Source organism: Lygodium microphyllum, chromosome 29 (genome assembly GCF_053477565.2).
Source record: "Lygodium microphyllum isolate KBCC chromosome 29, Lygodium_microphyllum_v1.1.10, whole genome shotgun sequence".
Lineage (NCBI taxonomy): Eukaryota > Viridiplantae > Streptophyta > Polypodiopsida > Schizaeales > Lygodiaceae > Lygodium > Lygodium microphyllum.
Window position 1 is genome coordinate 76,462,024 of NC_141163.1, and position 14,510 is coordinate 76,476,533.

Genomic DNA, 14,510 nt, shown 5'->3' on the forward strand with positions numbered 1-14,510 from the left:
CAGAATTGCAACCTTAATACATATTGCACTAGCAAGCTCCAAAATGTTTGACTCCTTTAGTAATAACATCAACTCTAATTAATCATATCATATACCCATATAGCATTCTCAACTTGGGCCCATATTTTCTTTATTCATGACATCAACCAGCACATTACTCAAAAGAACCAATAAAGTGACAATTCATCAATATTGCAAAAGCACAATAAATAATTTGAACCAGATGAACAATAACCATATCAATGCCACAAAGGAACTCCCTACAGAAATGTAATGCACTCTGTCTAAGCCACAGCTCACCACCCTGCATTGGGAACTAAACCTTAATTTGTACATCTGTGCCATGTATATAAATGGAAAATGTAGGGCACATACAAGTAACGTTGGCTTCGCTGCACTTTCTAAGGCAGGAAGTTGCTCTTAGCTTTGAAATTGTACTAATATTCCATGCTAAAACTTGTTTGCAACAAAAAGTGAAAAGTACAAATTAGAGGCCACGGACAGTTGCAAAATCATTAAATAGTCAAACCACAAAAGAGCCTCAAAGACACCCACAGAACTAAGAGTAATATACATTTCTATGTATCTTAACTGCAAGATTACAGACTTAATGACAATCCGTAGGAGGCATCCTCTGCACACAGCAGTGCAACCATGGAGTAGCAAAAGTGAGGAAGGCATTGCAGCACAGGACTCCATTCATTACAGAGGATGAAAATTTGTTCTGTACAGTATTGAATTCTGGAACTGTGTACAATTCTTAGCAGTTCCACAAAACATGCTTTCGGAAGGCCACATCGTGCCTTTTCAACTCCATCCAAACAAACACAGATCCACATCTGGAGTTTCTCAAAAAACTTGCACATTGCATTTGTTACTTGGTGGTATCAAATGTGTACCAGTGTGTGGACCATCCCCCGTATAAGTGATCACTTCCTTGATAGTACTTCCCCATTGAGGCAAGATGAACCTGATGGATAATGTGGTTGCAACATCATACCATAAGAATAGAAGAGATCTGGCTCCTGTTTGGGCCTCAGAAAACCAAGTCCTTGAGCACTCAAATCACATGTACCATTGGACATGGCACCTGAACCTATCAAACCCAATGCTGATTCCGGAGACGAGTTGAAGCCTCCCTGTGGCCTGTCTTTATCAGGCATTGGCACGTTTCCACAGGGGACCTGAAGCCCAGTATCTTCATGCACCAATGGAAGCAAGCTAGAAGCCAGAGGGATCCCCCCTGATTCACGGGCACTGTTCCTAGCGACAGGCACATCATGATTATGCTTCCCTTCATAGGTAGTTATGACAGCTGTTGAGTCTGTAGAGGATCTTTCCACATGCTTCCTCACTCTGCACCCTGCATTTGTACATTTATAGTAGCTCCTGTACACATTACATGAAATGTTTAGACTCTCTCTCTCTCTCTCTCTCTCTCTCTCTCTCTCTCTCTCTCTCTATATATATATATATATATATATATATATATATATATATATAGACACACACACACACACACACACACACACACACATGCAGCATAAACTAGTCACTAATCTCTGCAGGTTACAGCCATGTTACTATTGGGTATTTGTTTTTAGTTTTCAGTATCTTGTAGGCTTGGCTCTCAAGTCTCGACCCTTGGGCCTCTAGTGTTTGTCGTTGGTTCATTCTTAGTTACTCTTATATTCGCTTAGACTTTGGAATTGTTGTACATCATGCACTTTAGTTCTCTGTGCATGTCCTCTTGTTTGGCACATCTGATAGTTGTTTTGGAGATGCTTATAAGCTTAGTGCTCAAAACTGGATCTTTGTGCTTCTCAATAAATTCATTAAAATATGTCAAAAACTTAGGGTAGAATAATATGGTTTGAATCACACTTACATACCCATTTGCACTTGATGTTTAATTGAGATATGGAAAAACTGTGTATAACATCTTCAGTTGTTCCTTTTTCGCCCCCCATAACAAGAGGTTCTACAAAATCACTGTACCCAACTTCTTGGTCTCATTAGCCCCAGAGGCCTCTACCAGTAGACATTAATATCCCTCCCTCCTGTCTTTCTGATTTTTTACGCAAGAGTCTGAATAAGTGTTATTTTTGGGGGAAGGAAGGACGAGGATGGGGGAGAAGGAAAACAGTTGCACTCCAACTCGTACAATTGCCTAGGCAGACCCATGAAATAATGGTTTTTTCCTGTAGACTAAATTCTAATGTCGTATCTTTTCAGATTACAGAATGCAATTGAGAACAACAATAAAGAATAGCTCGTTATAAGGTGAGGTTGAGTATCTGATAATCTTCAGCCTACATCACTTTAAAGAATAGCCATAGAGAAGGGCCACATATTCGAGCAAACACAAGGAAACCTTTCTTTCTTGGGGCTGTGGAAGGGGAGGCTTCAGTATAAACATTAATGACAAAACAAAACAATGGGTTTTCTCTTTTCTTTTTTTCTAGTGACACACTTGAGTGCTTATCTAGAAGAAGGCCAACAATACTAAATTCATATTACTTAAGTGAAGGGTGCAGACTCAACCATGGTAAAGCCTAGTACCAAGACGGGAAAAATAAATTCAGACCAACACCTAGATAAAGTCAGTTTAAGTGTGCCCTAATTCTTGTTTGTGGTGTGATGGTGGTATTACTGCTGTTTCTTTTTTTCTCTTCCTTAAAGAGGCGAATGGGTGAGTGTGAGGGCAGAGATGGGGCAGAGGGACAGTTTCTAAGTGCTCTTTCCAAACTTTTACATGATCATCCACTCCCATGCTTTGGTTGCATTTCTTTTCCATTCAAAAATGAACTTTGAAATCATCTATGCTAACAGCAATCAAGCATACACAACAGGTTATCATGAGAGACCAAACCTTGGATGGCGATTCCCCTTGACAACCTTTTGGCCATACTTGCGCCATCGATAACCATCATCAAGTATATCAATCTCACTTGTTGTCTGTACCACGACTCGAGGCTCACGGATAGTTCTGATAGGAAACGTCTCCTTTGAATCATCAATTTTCCTGAACAAAGATCATAAACACTCTGAATGAACCCATCCAGCATAACCCAGAAATTTCAAAAGATGCTCAAGCAAAGCAGAAAAAGTTACCTGCGCTTCGAGTCTGATTCACCTTCAAAATCATCCTCATCTTCTCCCCCACCATCATCAACACTGGGTGAACCCAAAGATAGTTCAGGTGTCCCGGTCGCATTACCATGTACAGGCATCCTAGATGATGATGATGATAAATCTGCTGACATCCTATCACTATCAGCCTTGCCAACAACATCAGAGATGCTAGCTTCCCTTTCTAATCCGCCCATAAAATGGCCATAATGTTTAGACGATCTGCGGGTGGACTGCGGCTTGGGGTGATTATGTTCTCCCTTGTAGATAATTTCCGTGATGTCTCCCTCATGTGAACGCTCCACTTTTTTCTTCACAGGACAGTTAGGATATGTGCACTTATAGTAACTACGAGGGTATTCGCTACCTTTCACTTGCTTCTGTCCATATTTCTTCCAATTGTAACCATCCTCCGAAGGCCTCTCAACTACTTGCGTTGAACGATATGCTCCAACTGATACTTGAGATCCTGCAGCTTTATCTGTGAAGTCAGCTACTACACCTGCATTCAACTCAGCAGGACCTTGTATTTGTGAACCTGTGGCTCGCTGGGGAGTGTTCATCAATGGAGCTGTTGATGACATGTGTAGTGGAGTCTCTGAAACAGGAGCAGCCACAGTTCCAGATGATTGAAATGGCATTCGGGGTAGCATGTGTGCCTCAACCTGATCTGGGGCTTGTTGGTGCAACATCCCCTGTAAAAGTACAAAGTAACAGAACATGAGTGACTAGGACTTACTGTGTGCTACTCTGCAGCTTTGGTTTTACTTATTATGAGTGGTTAGGGCATCATTTCATCATGCTACAACTACACAGCATCGTCCTTGGATGCTACTAAAGATGGGGAACATTTACCGTAGCTGAGCCAGAGAGTTGTAAATTTCTAGGTAGGTGCGGAAGTGGCTTAATGATTGGATTATTGTTAAGTTCTGAGCTCTCCTTTGATCCACTGGCACCTGGAACACCTAGGGATCCTCTTTCATGGGGTATTACAGGCAGACTGAATGGGCCAGAAGTTGGAGACAAATCAACCTGGAAAAGCACAAGACATCCAGTTAGTAGATAAACAATGGTAAACTTATGAGAAGATTGAATTGACATGCTGCCACATACACGAACGACATACCAGACCAGTAGAATAAAGCATGGGAGAGTCCAATAAGATTGTGGGGCTGAGACCAGGTGGAATCGTAAGGAATGGAGAGTGTGAGATTGGTAACTTCGCTGGCATCGTCAACTTGAACCTGGCTGTTGCACCTGATGCCTGACCTGCTGTATCTTCGCCTCCTGTTTTGTGCACTACCCTTTTATCACCTGCTAGTATCTCTAACAGATTCCCATTCTCAGCCATGTCAAATGAGACACTTGGCTCCATTAGTCCTCCCGTCTGAGTGCCCGGTGACACTCCCCAAAATTGTGAGTATGACTTATTGTCCAGGTAAGAATCCTGATCTGAAAGCAAGCTTGTCATGAAAGACACGGGACTTGAATTGGCAGCATCCGAACACTGAAGAAGCCCATCAGCTGGATTTAGCTGAGGAAGTGCCAGAGTTGGCCCTGATGTTGTTGGCTTTGTGAGCATTGCCAATCCACCTTCGACCATTCCTGAAGGCTGCACAGTTTAATGTAAGTGTCATTGAAGCCGCAATCCTGTGCTTGAAACAAATGAGATGCAAAAACAAGAGCCTTCAGGATGCAGTTTAAATCATCTTTAGGATTGGCTTTGCTGATAATCTAGGATGCTTAGCTTTGGAGCATTTGATTAGACTCCTTATTTCACCTGATTGGCACTTGAGATTATCGGTTCTTAAAGATGGACAGAATCCGTGGACAGATGGAGTTGTGTCGATTAAAGAAACAAAGCAACTTGCAACTAACATTCAATAAAAATGAGGTTTTACGGAGACATTTAAAAAACTGAAGGACGTGAGAATCTTTTGCGCAAACTAAACCTTTGGGAGAAGCTTCCGTCAGCAGAACTCTTCTAGGATAGGCAGCAACGCGTACCTACTAGGAGGAGGAAAGAAGAAGCACTGCCACAGCTAGCTTCGGGAAGAAATAATAAAGAAAGAAGATGACGAAGTAATTTAAAACTCGTTCACGGACTTTCACAGATGACAAGGATAAAAGACGAAGCAGGCGCCAGGCGATGGAAGTAATCCAAGACTGGGACAGGTAAGAAACGAAACTTTTGGAAGACGCGGATAAACAAGAAGGAAGAAATGCAAAACTACGACAGACTTTTAAAAGAAGATAATGAAGGAAACTAAAAGACGGACAGGAGAAAGGAGATGATGAAGTAATCTAAGACTCGGACAGGTAAGAGATGCAAACCTTTGGTAGAAGCAGATAAAGAAGAAGCAAGGTGATGTAATAGTCTAAAACTCGGACAGGTAATAAAATGCAAGCCTTTAATACAGGAAGAAGAAGAAGAAACAACGAAGAAGCAGACGCAAGGGAGGGAGGTGACGAGGAGAGAAAGGAAAGACTTGACTTACCGGTTCAAAGGAGCGAAAACGCGTAATCTGGCTTCTATGATGGCGCAGCGACTAGTGCTACGGCTGCGTCTTCTTCTTCTTTCTTTCTTTCTTTATTACTTCTATGGCGGCTGCTGCTTTTGCTTCTTGTTCGTCTTCTCAAGTCGTCTTCTTTCTTTCTGCAGCCTGCTGCGGCCGGTGCTTCTTCTTCTTCTTATTTCTATCTGTGTGTGTGTGGGGGGTTTTGCCGCGTCCGATTTTGCCCGTCGCTCTCGTTGAATTTTAGTCTTTCTTTTTTCAGGTAGAAAGCCGAATGGGGGTTGAATTGTAGCCCTTTCCCCTGTCGCTGCAGTTGTTGGGGAATTATATTTTTTTTTCTAATTGCGCAAAAATAATTGAATAAAAGGAACTCATATTAAATTCATATTATTTGTTTGTAGAAAGCTGAAAATTTCATATTAAATTCAAAGATGGGGCAGTTATTATTATTGATATTTTGTGCCTTGCGAGCGGAAACCAATATATAAGCTTAGCTTCGCGGGGCCCGCCTTGCATTGAACACACACGCAGGCGTTGTTTTGTGTTTTGCTTCTTCTCCTTCTGACATCAAATCATCATCCTCCCGAGTGCCCCCATCCCGAACACACACACACACACACACACACACACATCCTTTTGACAAAGTCTTCCCTCCCCCCGGGAAAGCGCCCACGACCATTTCTCCTCCCCATTAAAAGCATGCGTTCTCGCGGGCCGCCTCTATACTCGTTTATCTCAAGTATCACGGGTCTCTTCTTTTCACTTTTTATTTGAACGCGTCGAAGCTGGAAAATAAAAATTAAAAAAGTGTAAAACATTAAAATATTTTTAATATTCAAATAAGTTATTACAAATTAATTACAATACCACCCATTTCATCAAGGTAAATATTACTATATTAAATAACTACTTGCAACTTTCTTTTAAGCTTCCTTGTTTTCAACTCGATTTTTTTTTTAATGGATGGATTATCTTAAATAAATATGCTAAAGCCCTCTCAACATGATGTAAATATCATATCAATCAATACAAAATCTCTCGATTTCAAATTATGCAAAGAGATCGAAATTCCTACACAATGCCCTCCCTCTCTTTAGCTGGGCATATGAGAATTTAGAAATTAGATAAAAGAGAGAAAAGAAAAAAAAAAGAAATTGCTCTTGATATGAAATGTAAAAATACGTGCACTATCAAAATTAACAGTAGGATTTTAATGCTATGTAATGGGGGTTGGCTTGATGGCTTAAAACCTCTTGTCCTCAAATTTGAAAGTTCTATTCGTATGCTAACTGTAATGTTTAATCTGTTAAATTTCTTGTTCTTGTAAAAATTGGAATCTCAAAATAAACAATGTCATTACTACCAAAATTTATGATCAAATCTTAATGTCATATTTTGGATGTTGTTTTGATGGTTTATAACATTTATCCTCCAATTTGAAAGTTCAATTTGTTTGACCCACCTCCCCCCCCTCTCTCTCTCTCTCTCTCTCTCTCTCTCTCTCTCTCTCTCTCTCTCTCTCTCTCTCTCTCTCTCTCTCTCTCTCTCTCTCTCTCTCTCTCTCTCTCTCTCCACATGCAAATCGCAACTAAGAGCCCTGCCAGACGTAAGTTCATGTACTTACCATGGAGCGACTCTAACTTAAGGACTATGCCGCCATACACAAGTGAAGACTTGCATAGCATTGAAGTCCAACTCACAATTGCAAGGGAGCACATGATTTAAAAAGCACATTCAGAAGGAGAGAGATAGAGACAAAGACAAAGAGAGATTTCTAGCTACATGGCTGCCTCGTTCAATGAACCTATTGGAGTTGACCTAGTATCTCCATTTTTTGTGGTACTATTATCACTTGTTGAAATCGCACATAAGTCAAGTAGCTAGGCAACTCACCCTTCAACTTGATTACATGGACTTGTGTAGGTCGAATGGACCAGCGCATGCCCTCTATCTAAGTAACTTACATGAATCACTTATCTTCGTTTCATGGAGTTCTTCCTTTTTATATACAAACATGCATACATACAGACATATATAGGAGCTTTGTGTGTGGGTCTCTCTCTCTCTCTCTCTCTCTCTCTCTCTCTCTCTCTCTCTCTCTCTCTCTCTCTCTCTCTCTCTCTCTCTCTCTCTCTCTCTCTCTCTCTCTCTCTCTCTCTCTCTCTCTCTCTCTCTCTCTCTCTCTCTCTCTCTCTCTCTCTCTCTCTCTCTCTCTCTCCGTAAGCCACTCGATTATTGAGAGACAGACCCAAGTTCAAATCTCACTTTCTTTATTATGTTATTGATGGTATCACAAATACAGTAAATCGACTTAATGTATATTGATAACCATGCATCCAACCTCGCACATAAGCCCCCCCTCTCCTTTTGTCTTTTCACTTGCAAATTGATAAGAAAGATATATTGTCACAAGAAAGCCACTTAGTTAAACTTTGTTGCACTTGCATTGAGAAATGTATTATTCCTAGTTTAAAATACTCCAATTAGCACCATTACCTAGGAAAGTATTGGTGTTGCTCACACACACTTCAGCTAGAGGATTTGGAAATGTGGTTATCAAAATTCACTCAAGGCATTGGTGTTGTAGTCAACACATCCAAAAAAAAATATTGTTGTGCAAACACTTGCTTTTGGTGGGAATAAAGGGGAAGGAAACACTGCAATCTTGTGGAAGAATCCATCTGACAAGGGGCCATCATCTTAGACCTAGAAACTACTTCACAACTAGAAACATACTAGGATACTTGCACCCCTTATAGAACTCAGACCAACAATTAAGCCTAGAACCATGCACAAGCCATACCCAAGGGATAGAACTTGGAATGAGAAAATGGTCAATTGTTTTAATCTCACGTTTTAGGACAAAGGGACTAGAATAACTTAGCAACATTCTAAAGGAGCACTACATGGCTACTTCTACACCTAGGACAATCTATGCACGAGTACATAATGCATCTTCTTCCATTATTTGCCCCCCCCCCCCCCCCCCCCCCAAAAAAAAGAAAAAAAAGTGGAGATGGTGGGTAAAAGAGCAATATAGAAAAACCATAGTGAAGATGACAATGAGAAGAGGCATGTTCCAATATGTGAACACCACATCTACTGTGCACATTTCTAGGGAATGATATTGCCTAGATTCTCAAACATGAAGGAGGACTACATTTCAAGAATCCAATCCTCCTTCTACATTAAGCAACCACATTGCCATAATACTTTTGTGCTAGTGTCATGAATGGTGTGCACAAATTCAACACTAACCAACAACATCCCAACCAAATGATTGTAACACATTTCCCAAGATAAGAGACACACCCAAATGCCCATAAGGCATTTGAGAGAGGGAGCAAGAGCCAAGCTAGCATTGTCACATGTGGATATAGGATAACTTGCAAGTCCAATGAATAGCATAGCTTGATCACACTAGGACCACTGTCCTTAGTGACCTTACCAAGGAGAAGGAACAATTGAGTGTTTGAGTGGGGAAGTGCCCAAAGTTACATGAACACACCATGCAAACATATGGGTCCAACCAAGTGATGCACCCAACAAGACTTGAACCCACAACCTCATGACTATGAGCCCAAGTGTTAACCTGCTACGCCATCACCTTTGGGACACTACAACACATTTCTATATTTTGTAATGATGTTTGTATTCTAAGCATACTTTCTCTTAGAGTTTTGCACCTCTTAAGTAATGTTGTGCTACCTTAACACTAGCTTTTAGAAAGCTAACATTTAGCTGGTCCCTTTTAGAAATTCATATGTTGCATGAACCTTTCAATTTACATCTTATTGTAAAAAGTGCTCTAAACTATCATGCTTAGATGATTTAAGAACTCATGCTAAGACTCTGGCATTCAACTCATCAAAGGCATGCCTCAAAGTACCAATCAAACTTCTTACCTCTATTAATTGAAATGCTAAATCAATACAAACGATATTACTTCTTGATCATTTTTTGTTAGTGAAAGTGCCTTTATATTTATTCTAGTTCAAGTGAGCCATCATCATTAGTATATCCATGATCACCTATATGACATCATGGACCTTCCTAGTCTTATGAGTAGACCAACAATAAAATCTGCAAGAATACCTTTTCCCTTGCCAAGCATATATAATGGATTTAGAACCCCACCTACTTTTGGGTGTCCAACTTTATGATGTGACACTTCCACCATTTAGTGACACATTTATGGATGCCCTTAAAACACTTTAGGCTAATAATACAATCTCTTTAGAATCACCAAGTATTTCCAACACTCGAATAGATCATCAGGAATGTCATTACTAATAGAGAAGTCATGTTAAGTCACATTTTGGACCGCCTTTCTTTCTAGAAAAGTAAGCCTTAAATAGTGGATTTCTTGCACTTGAGTCTTCTCTATAGGTCAATGGATCCCTTGAATGGAAATAAGGGTGGAGTACCGCTAGTGGATTTCAACTTCACTTCTCTCTCTCTCTCTCTCTCTCTCTCTCTCTCTCTCTCTCTCTCTCTCTCTCTCTCTCTCTCTCTCTCTCTCTCTCTCTCTCTCTCTCTCTCTCTCTCTCTCTCTCTCTCTCTCTCTCTCTCTCTCTCTCTCTCTCTCTCTCTCTCTCTCTCTCTCTCTCTCTCTATGTGTGTGTGTGTGTGCACGCGTGCATGCGTGCTATATTTTTTACTTCAAATTCATGCACTTCGCTACTTGATCTTAGGAAATCTAATTCATAATACTTTAGTACTTGACTCTATGAACTCTCATTCACAAATTATAGATACTCTAGGAATTAGCTACCACATCATGCCTTTCCTTTAAGTTGATTGAAGATCATACCATCACATCATCAAGCTCTTATCCCTCCAAGATTTAATCATCTCAACACTTCATGTTATCATGGAAAATAAGATCTCAAACTTAGCATCATAAGCATAGTGACACCATTTGTTCAAATAATACTTTCCCTCTCACTAGATGGTTGTTGACTCTAATAGTTTTGCTAGACTGAACTATAGGGGTCTTGTATAAAATTTCATTATTGGTTGTGATGTCATTTTGTAAGCTCCTTCTTTGATTGGATGAAGTAATTAGGAATATCACCCCAAATACAATGGCCTTATGTTTAGTGCCGTACATGTGGTGTTAAGAAATGAGACATTATAGCATGTTGTATGGTAGTGATGTATAGACACACTTAGGACCACCCAGGTTTTTCCCTCCTTTTGATGTTCATTTCTTTAGGCTTATACACACCCCACACTAGTTTAGTTTTAAGGTCATATACTTGTTTATCATATATACTACTTTTTCCTTACCTTCAATGGTAGAGTTGTGAGCTTCATCTTACTCCTCCATTTTTTCTCTATTGTTGCACACATTGAGTTTTGTAGTTTGTTTCATGAAAGCTATGCCTTTCAAGTACATGTGGACTCTAGAAATAGATCATGCACACACATGCTCTGTGTGTGTGTGTGTGTGTGTGTGTGTGTGTGTGTGTGTGTGTGTGTGTGTGTGTGTGTGTGTGTGTGTGTGTGTGTGTGTGTGTGTGTGTGTGTGTGTGTGTGTGTGTGTGTGTGTGTGTGTGTGTGTGTGTGTGTGTGTGTGTGTGTGTGTGTGTGTGTGTGTGTGTGTGTGTGTGTGTGTGTGTGTGTGTGTGTGTGTGTGTGTGTGTGTGTGTGTGTGTGTGTGTGTGTGTGTGTGTGTGTGTGTGACATAGTGCAACAAATGATCTATCTCATTGGTCTGGTAGGAAAATCCAATGGAACTCTCCATGAACTCTCTAACACTAAATAGAGAGGTTGAACTTCTATACATAAAAACAAAGAGGGAACGTTTGACTTCTCAAAAGAAAAAGCAACGAGTGAAATTTGTCAACTCTAGGATGAAACGCAATAATGGTGTATTTTAAGCAACTTGATGGTGCATTGGTATCATAATTTATGGGAGTGATGTGTTCAATCGATAGAATTTTGATTAAAATCTTAATGGGACCAATCATTCATGATGGTCCTATATAATGCAACATCTAATGGTTGCCAAAGGTTTGTAGAAGATTGCTATAGATATTGAGAACCAGCTTCACTATAACGATTGCCAAAGGGTTGTATAAGGTTATTAAAGTTATTAGGAAGCGGCAACAATCTAGATGGGTTGCAAAGGATGCAATGGGTTCTTCATTATGTTCTCTATATCATATTCACTCACATGAACTACCATGTAGTCTTGGATGCACTTTCTATGCTTTACAAAGTCAAAGTCTAATTCTACATAATATTTTAGTGAAAATGGTGAATAATAAATGAACAGAATTTTCTATCTCTATTGAAGCATGAATGTCATATTACCAAGGACTATCAAAAGCTGTAGCTAAGGATCACAAGAAGAAGGAGTGATGTTTAGTAGTTGTTGATATATCAAATTCTAGTTCTATAAGGAAGAATTATGTTGTTTATGTTTACGAAGAGTACACCTTTATCATACATTGCCTCAACTTCAACATTCTTACGTATGCACTCTACACACATTCTAGCACCCAATGATGATCTCTCTAGTTCCAAGGAACATTCTAAGCATGCCAAATAGTCAAGAAGAATAGCGATGGAAAAGAGCCTTGTAAGGAGAACTAGGGGCCTTATTATGTCCACACATATATGCCCATGGAAAAGAGCCCCTTAAGGAAAACCAAGGGCCGTATTGTGTCCACACATCTATGTGATATTATATGCCACAAATCCCCCCTAGGAGTGAGTGATGATGTGAACAATCACATGGATATAATGGATCAATTTGGACATGATAAAATGTTTAAAGTTTTGTGAAAATGTTCAATGTTCCCATGAGTCAATAATCAAGAAGAATACCCTTCTAGAATGGGATAATGCCATTCTGGTAGACTTGACCACACTTTTCTAGGCTTTAATACCAAGTATCTTCCTATGATTCCTTGAACTCTACAAGATTTTCGATAGGCCTAGACATCTAATGGATCTAACCACTTCATTGCAATGTTCTCAGCTATTCATATAAGCAATTGTATTGTATGCAATGGAAGTGGCCTTTTCAACCTGCTCTCCTTATTGACCTTGAGATCAAATATTATAGAAGGGCTAGTCTCCTACTGCACAGTCTCCTCGGGATTCTCTTCCTCTTCATGTGGTAGGGACTCATAGGGAATAGGATGCTCTATTATTTTTTATGGGTGAGCTCTTAAGGTCTGAATCATGGCTATGCGCATTGGGGGTAAAAGCGCCTATGCCTAGCTACCGTGTATTACTACATTGATAGTATCTACACACTTGTACATTGTAGATGGTGGCCGCCCATCAATATCACTTCATCCTTTATTCTTTTAGTGACATTTGAATAAAGGGAACAACGATCATAGATTGTGACTGTTGGAGTTTCCACATCTTGTGTCTCTCTCTCTTTTGCTCTTGCCCGTTCCACCATAGCTCTTGCTTCTGTTCGCATGATTCCACTTGGGACTCACTCCCTTCAATTGGTATCAGAGAGGAGCTTCTTTATCCTTTGCTTTAGCCTAGATTCAAAGCTTGAACTCAAGGTTTCATGGCAGCCATTATTTCTTTCTCTCGAGGTATGCATTGAGTCTTTCCTTCTTCTAGCTTGTTGAGGAGCTTCCTAAGGCTTAGCTGAGCCTTGTTGAGTGCTTATTGAGCTAAGGAGCAGCCATTTTATCTATTTTGAGTGGATATAGAGCATGTTGCAAAGTCGTGGATAATTATGGTAGCTTGATAGCACTATCATATTTTGACCATAACTTTTGCATATAGTATCAGATTTAGGCGTTCTATAGCTAGAAACGAAGAGCAAAATGAGAGCTATAAATATGGGCACTTAGAGATTTGATTTTGTGCAATTTTATATTATTTATTTCACATAGAACAAAACTTTATGGTTTGGACAGTAAACAATAAATTCCATAATACATGCTTGATGCCAAGGATGCTATTTTGGTGCCCAAATGGTATGGTTATGATTTTGGGACTTATTTGAGCTTGAAATAGCTCAGATTTCACTGTCATTTCAGTGCTATAATAATAGAACAACAATCATTTATTATACATAATGCTCATTGATGCTTTATAGGATACTCAATGGATGTATCGACACTTTGGTTTTCATGTATGCCTATGGATATGTTTATAACATGCCCCTAAGCTAAGATTGGTAAGATTGGAGATTGGATGCTCTGACATTGGCTATCATTCCTATCCTTGGATGCTACTTGGACTGTTATAGAATTTGAGATACACACTCGACCTTCTTATATAATTAAAATATATATGTGGCAAATATTATGTTGGCATAGAGGGAGTATAGATGAGAGAAAAGAAAGATGTAGAGAGAGAGAGGTAGAGAAATTGGCAACACACTAGGGACTGGAAGATGGGCTAGTCCCCCCCTTGTGAAGTTATATTATTGACAAGGAGCAAGCTTCTCCATTACACATAAGCCAGCTCTTACTTGTAGATCTTAGAAACAAGATCACGGTTCCTTGCACGGTATACAACCGGCTAACACTTGCACAACTTGGAAGTTGGCACCTTTTGATCCTTCTTGAGTCTCCTTCTCTCTTACACAATATGTGTAGGGCTCTCCTCTTGGCGCTTGATTTCAGTAGAGCTTCTGCAGCACTTGCACCTTCTCTTCTCCTCTTGGAACTTGATTTCAACAGAGCTTCCACAGCACTTGATTTCAGGAGGGCTTCCGCAATACTTTCACCTTCTCTTCTCCTTTGAGTACATTTATTTTGGATAAGTAGGACAAGCTGATTGATACATCAGTTTGGGGAAAATAGGATTGTATTACAATCGGCTACAAGGATGGAATAATAATATGGAGTGGGGTCATGGATTTTCAGGAAA

At 39.9% G+C, this 14,510-nt stretch overlaps 1 protein-coding gene across 5 annotated transcripts; it reads right to left on the reverse strand.

Moving 5' to 3' along the window:
* Window positions 1-702: 702 nt before the first annotated feature.
* Window positions 703-5,841, reverse strand: LOC148010817 (putative WRKY transcription factor 4). Of its 5 annotated transcripts, none has more exons than XM_087671323.1 (6): window positions 5,631-5,841; window positions 4,259-4,744; window positions 3,988-4,164; window positions 3,115-3,827; window positions 2,873-3,025; window positions 703-1,389 (listed from the first exon to the last, which is right to left on the reverse strand). In XM_087671323.1, the coding sequence occupies exons 2-6, from the start codon at window positions 4,733-4,735 to the stop codon at window positions 930-932; spliced, it is 1,980 nt and encodes a 659-aa protein (XP_087527449.1). In that variant the 5' UTR covers window positions 4,736-4,744; window positions 5,631-5,841; the 3' UTR covers window positions 703-929. The 5 variants fall into 5 exon arrangements, with proteins under 5 accessions (XP_087527449.1, XP_087527452.1, XP_087527453.1 ...); XM_087671326.1 differs by lacking the exon at window positions 5,631-5,841 and adding an exon at window positions 5,467-5,560; XM_087671327.1 differs by lacking the exon at window positions 5,631-5,841 and adding an exon at window positions 5,140-5,427.
* Window positions 5,842-14,510: the final 8,669 nt, after the last annotated feature.

Bases quoted from the DNA above. Each gene is read 5' to 3' on its own strand.
- LOC148010817 (XM_087671323.1), bottom strand. From the start codon at position 4,735: ATGGTCGAAGGTGGATTGGCAATGCTCACAAAGCCAACAACATCAGGG. The intron at 3,828-3,987 runs GTAAATGTTCCC...GTACTTTTACAG, and splicing joins AACTCTCTGGCTCAGCTACG to GGGATGTTGCACCAACAAGC. The intron at 1,390-2,872 runs GTTTGGTCTCTC...TAATGTGTACAG, and splicing joins AAGGGGAATCGCCATCCAAG to GAGCTACTATAAATGTACAA.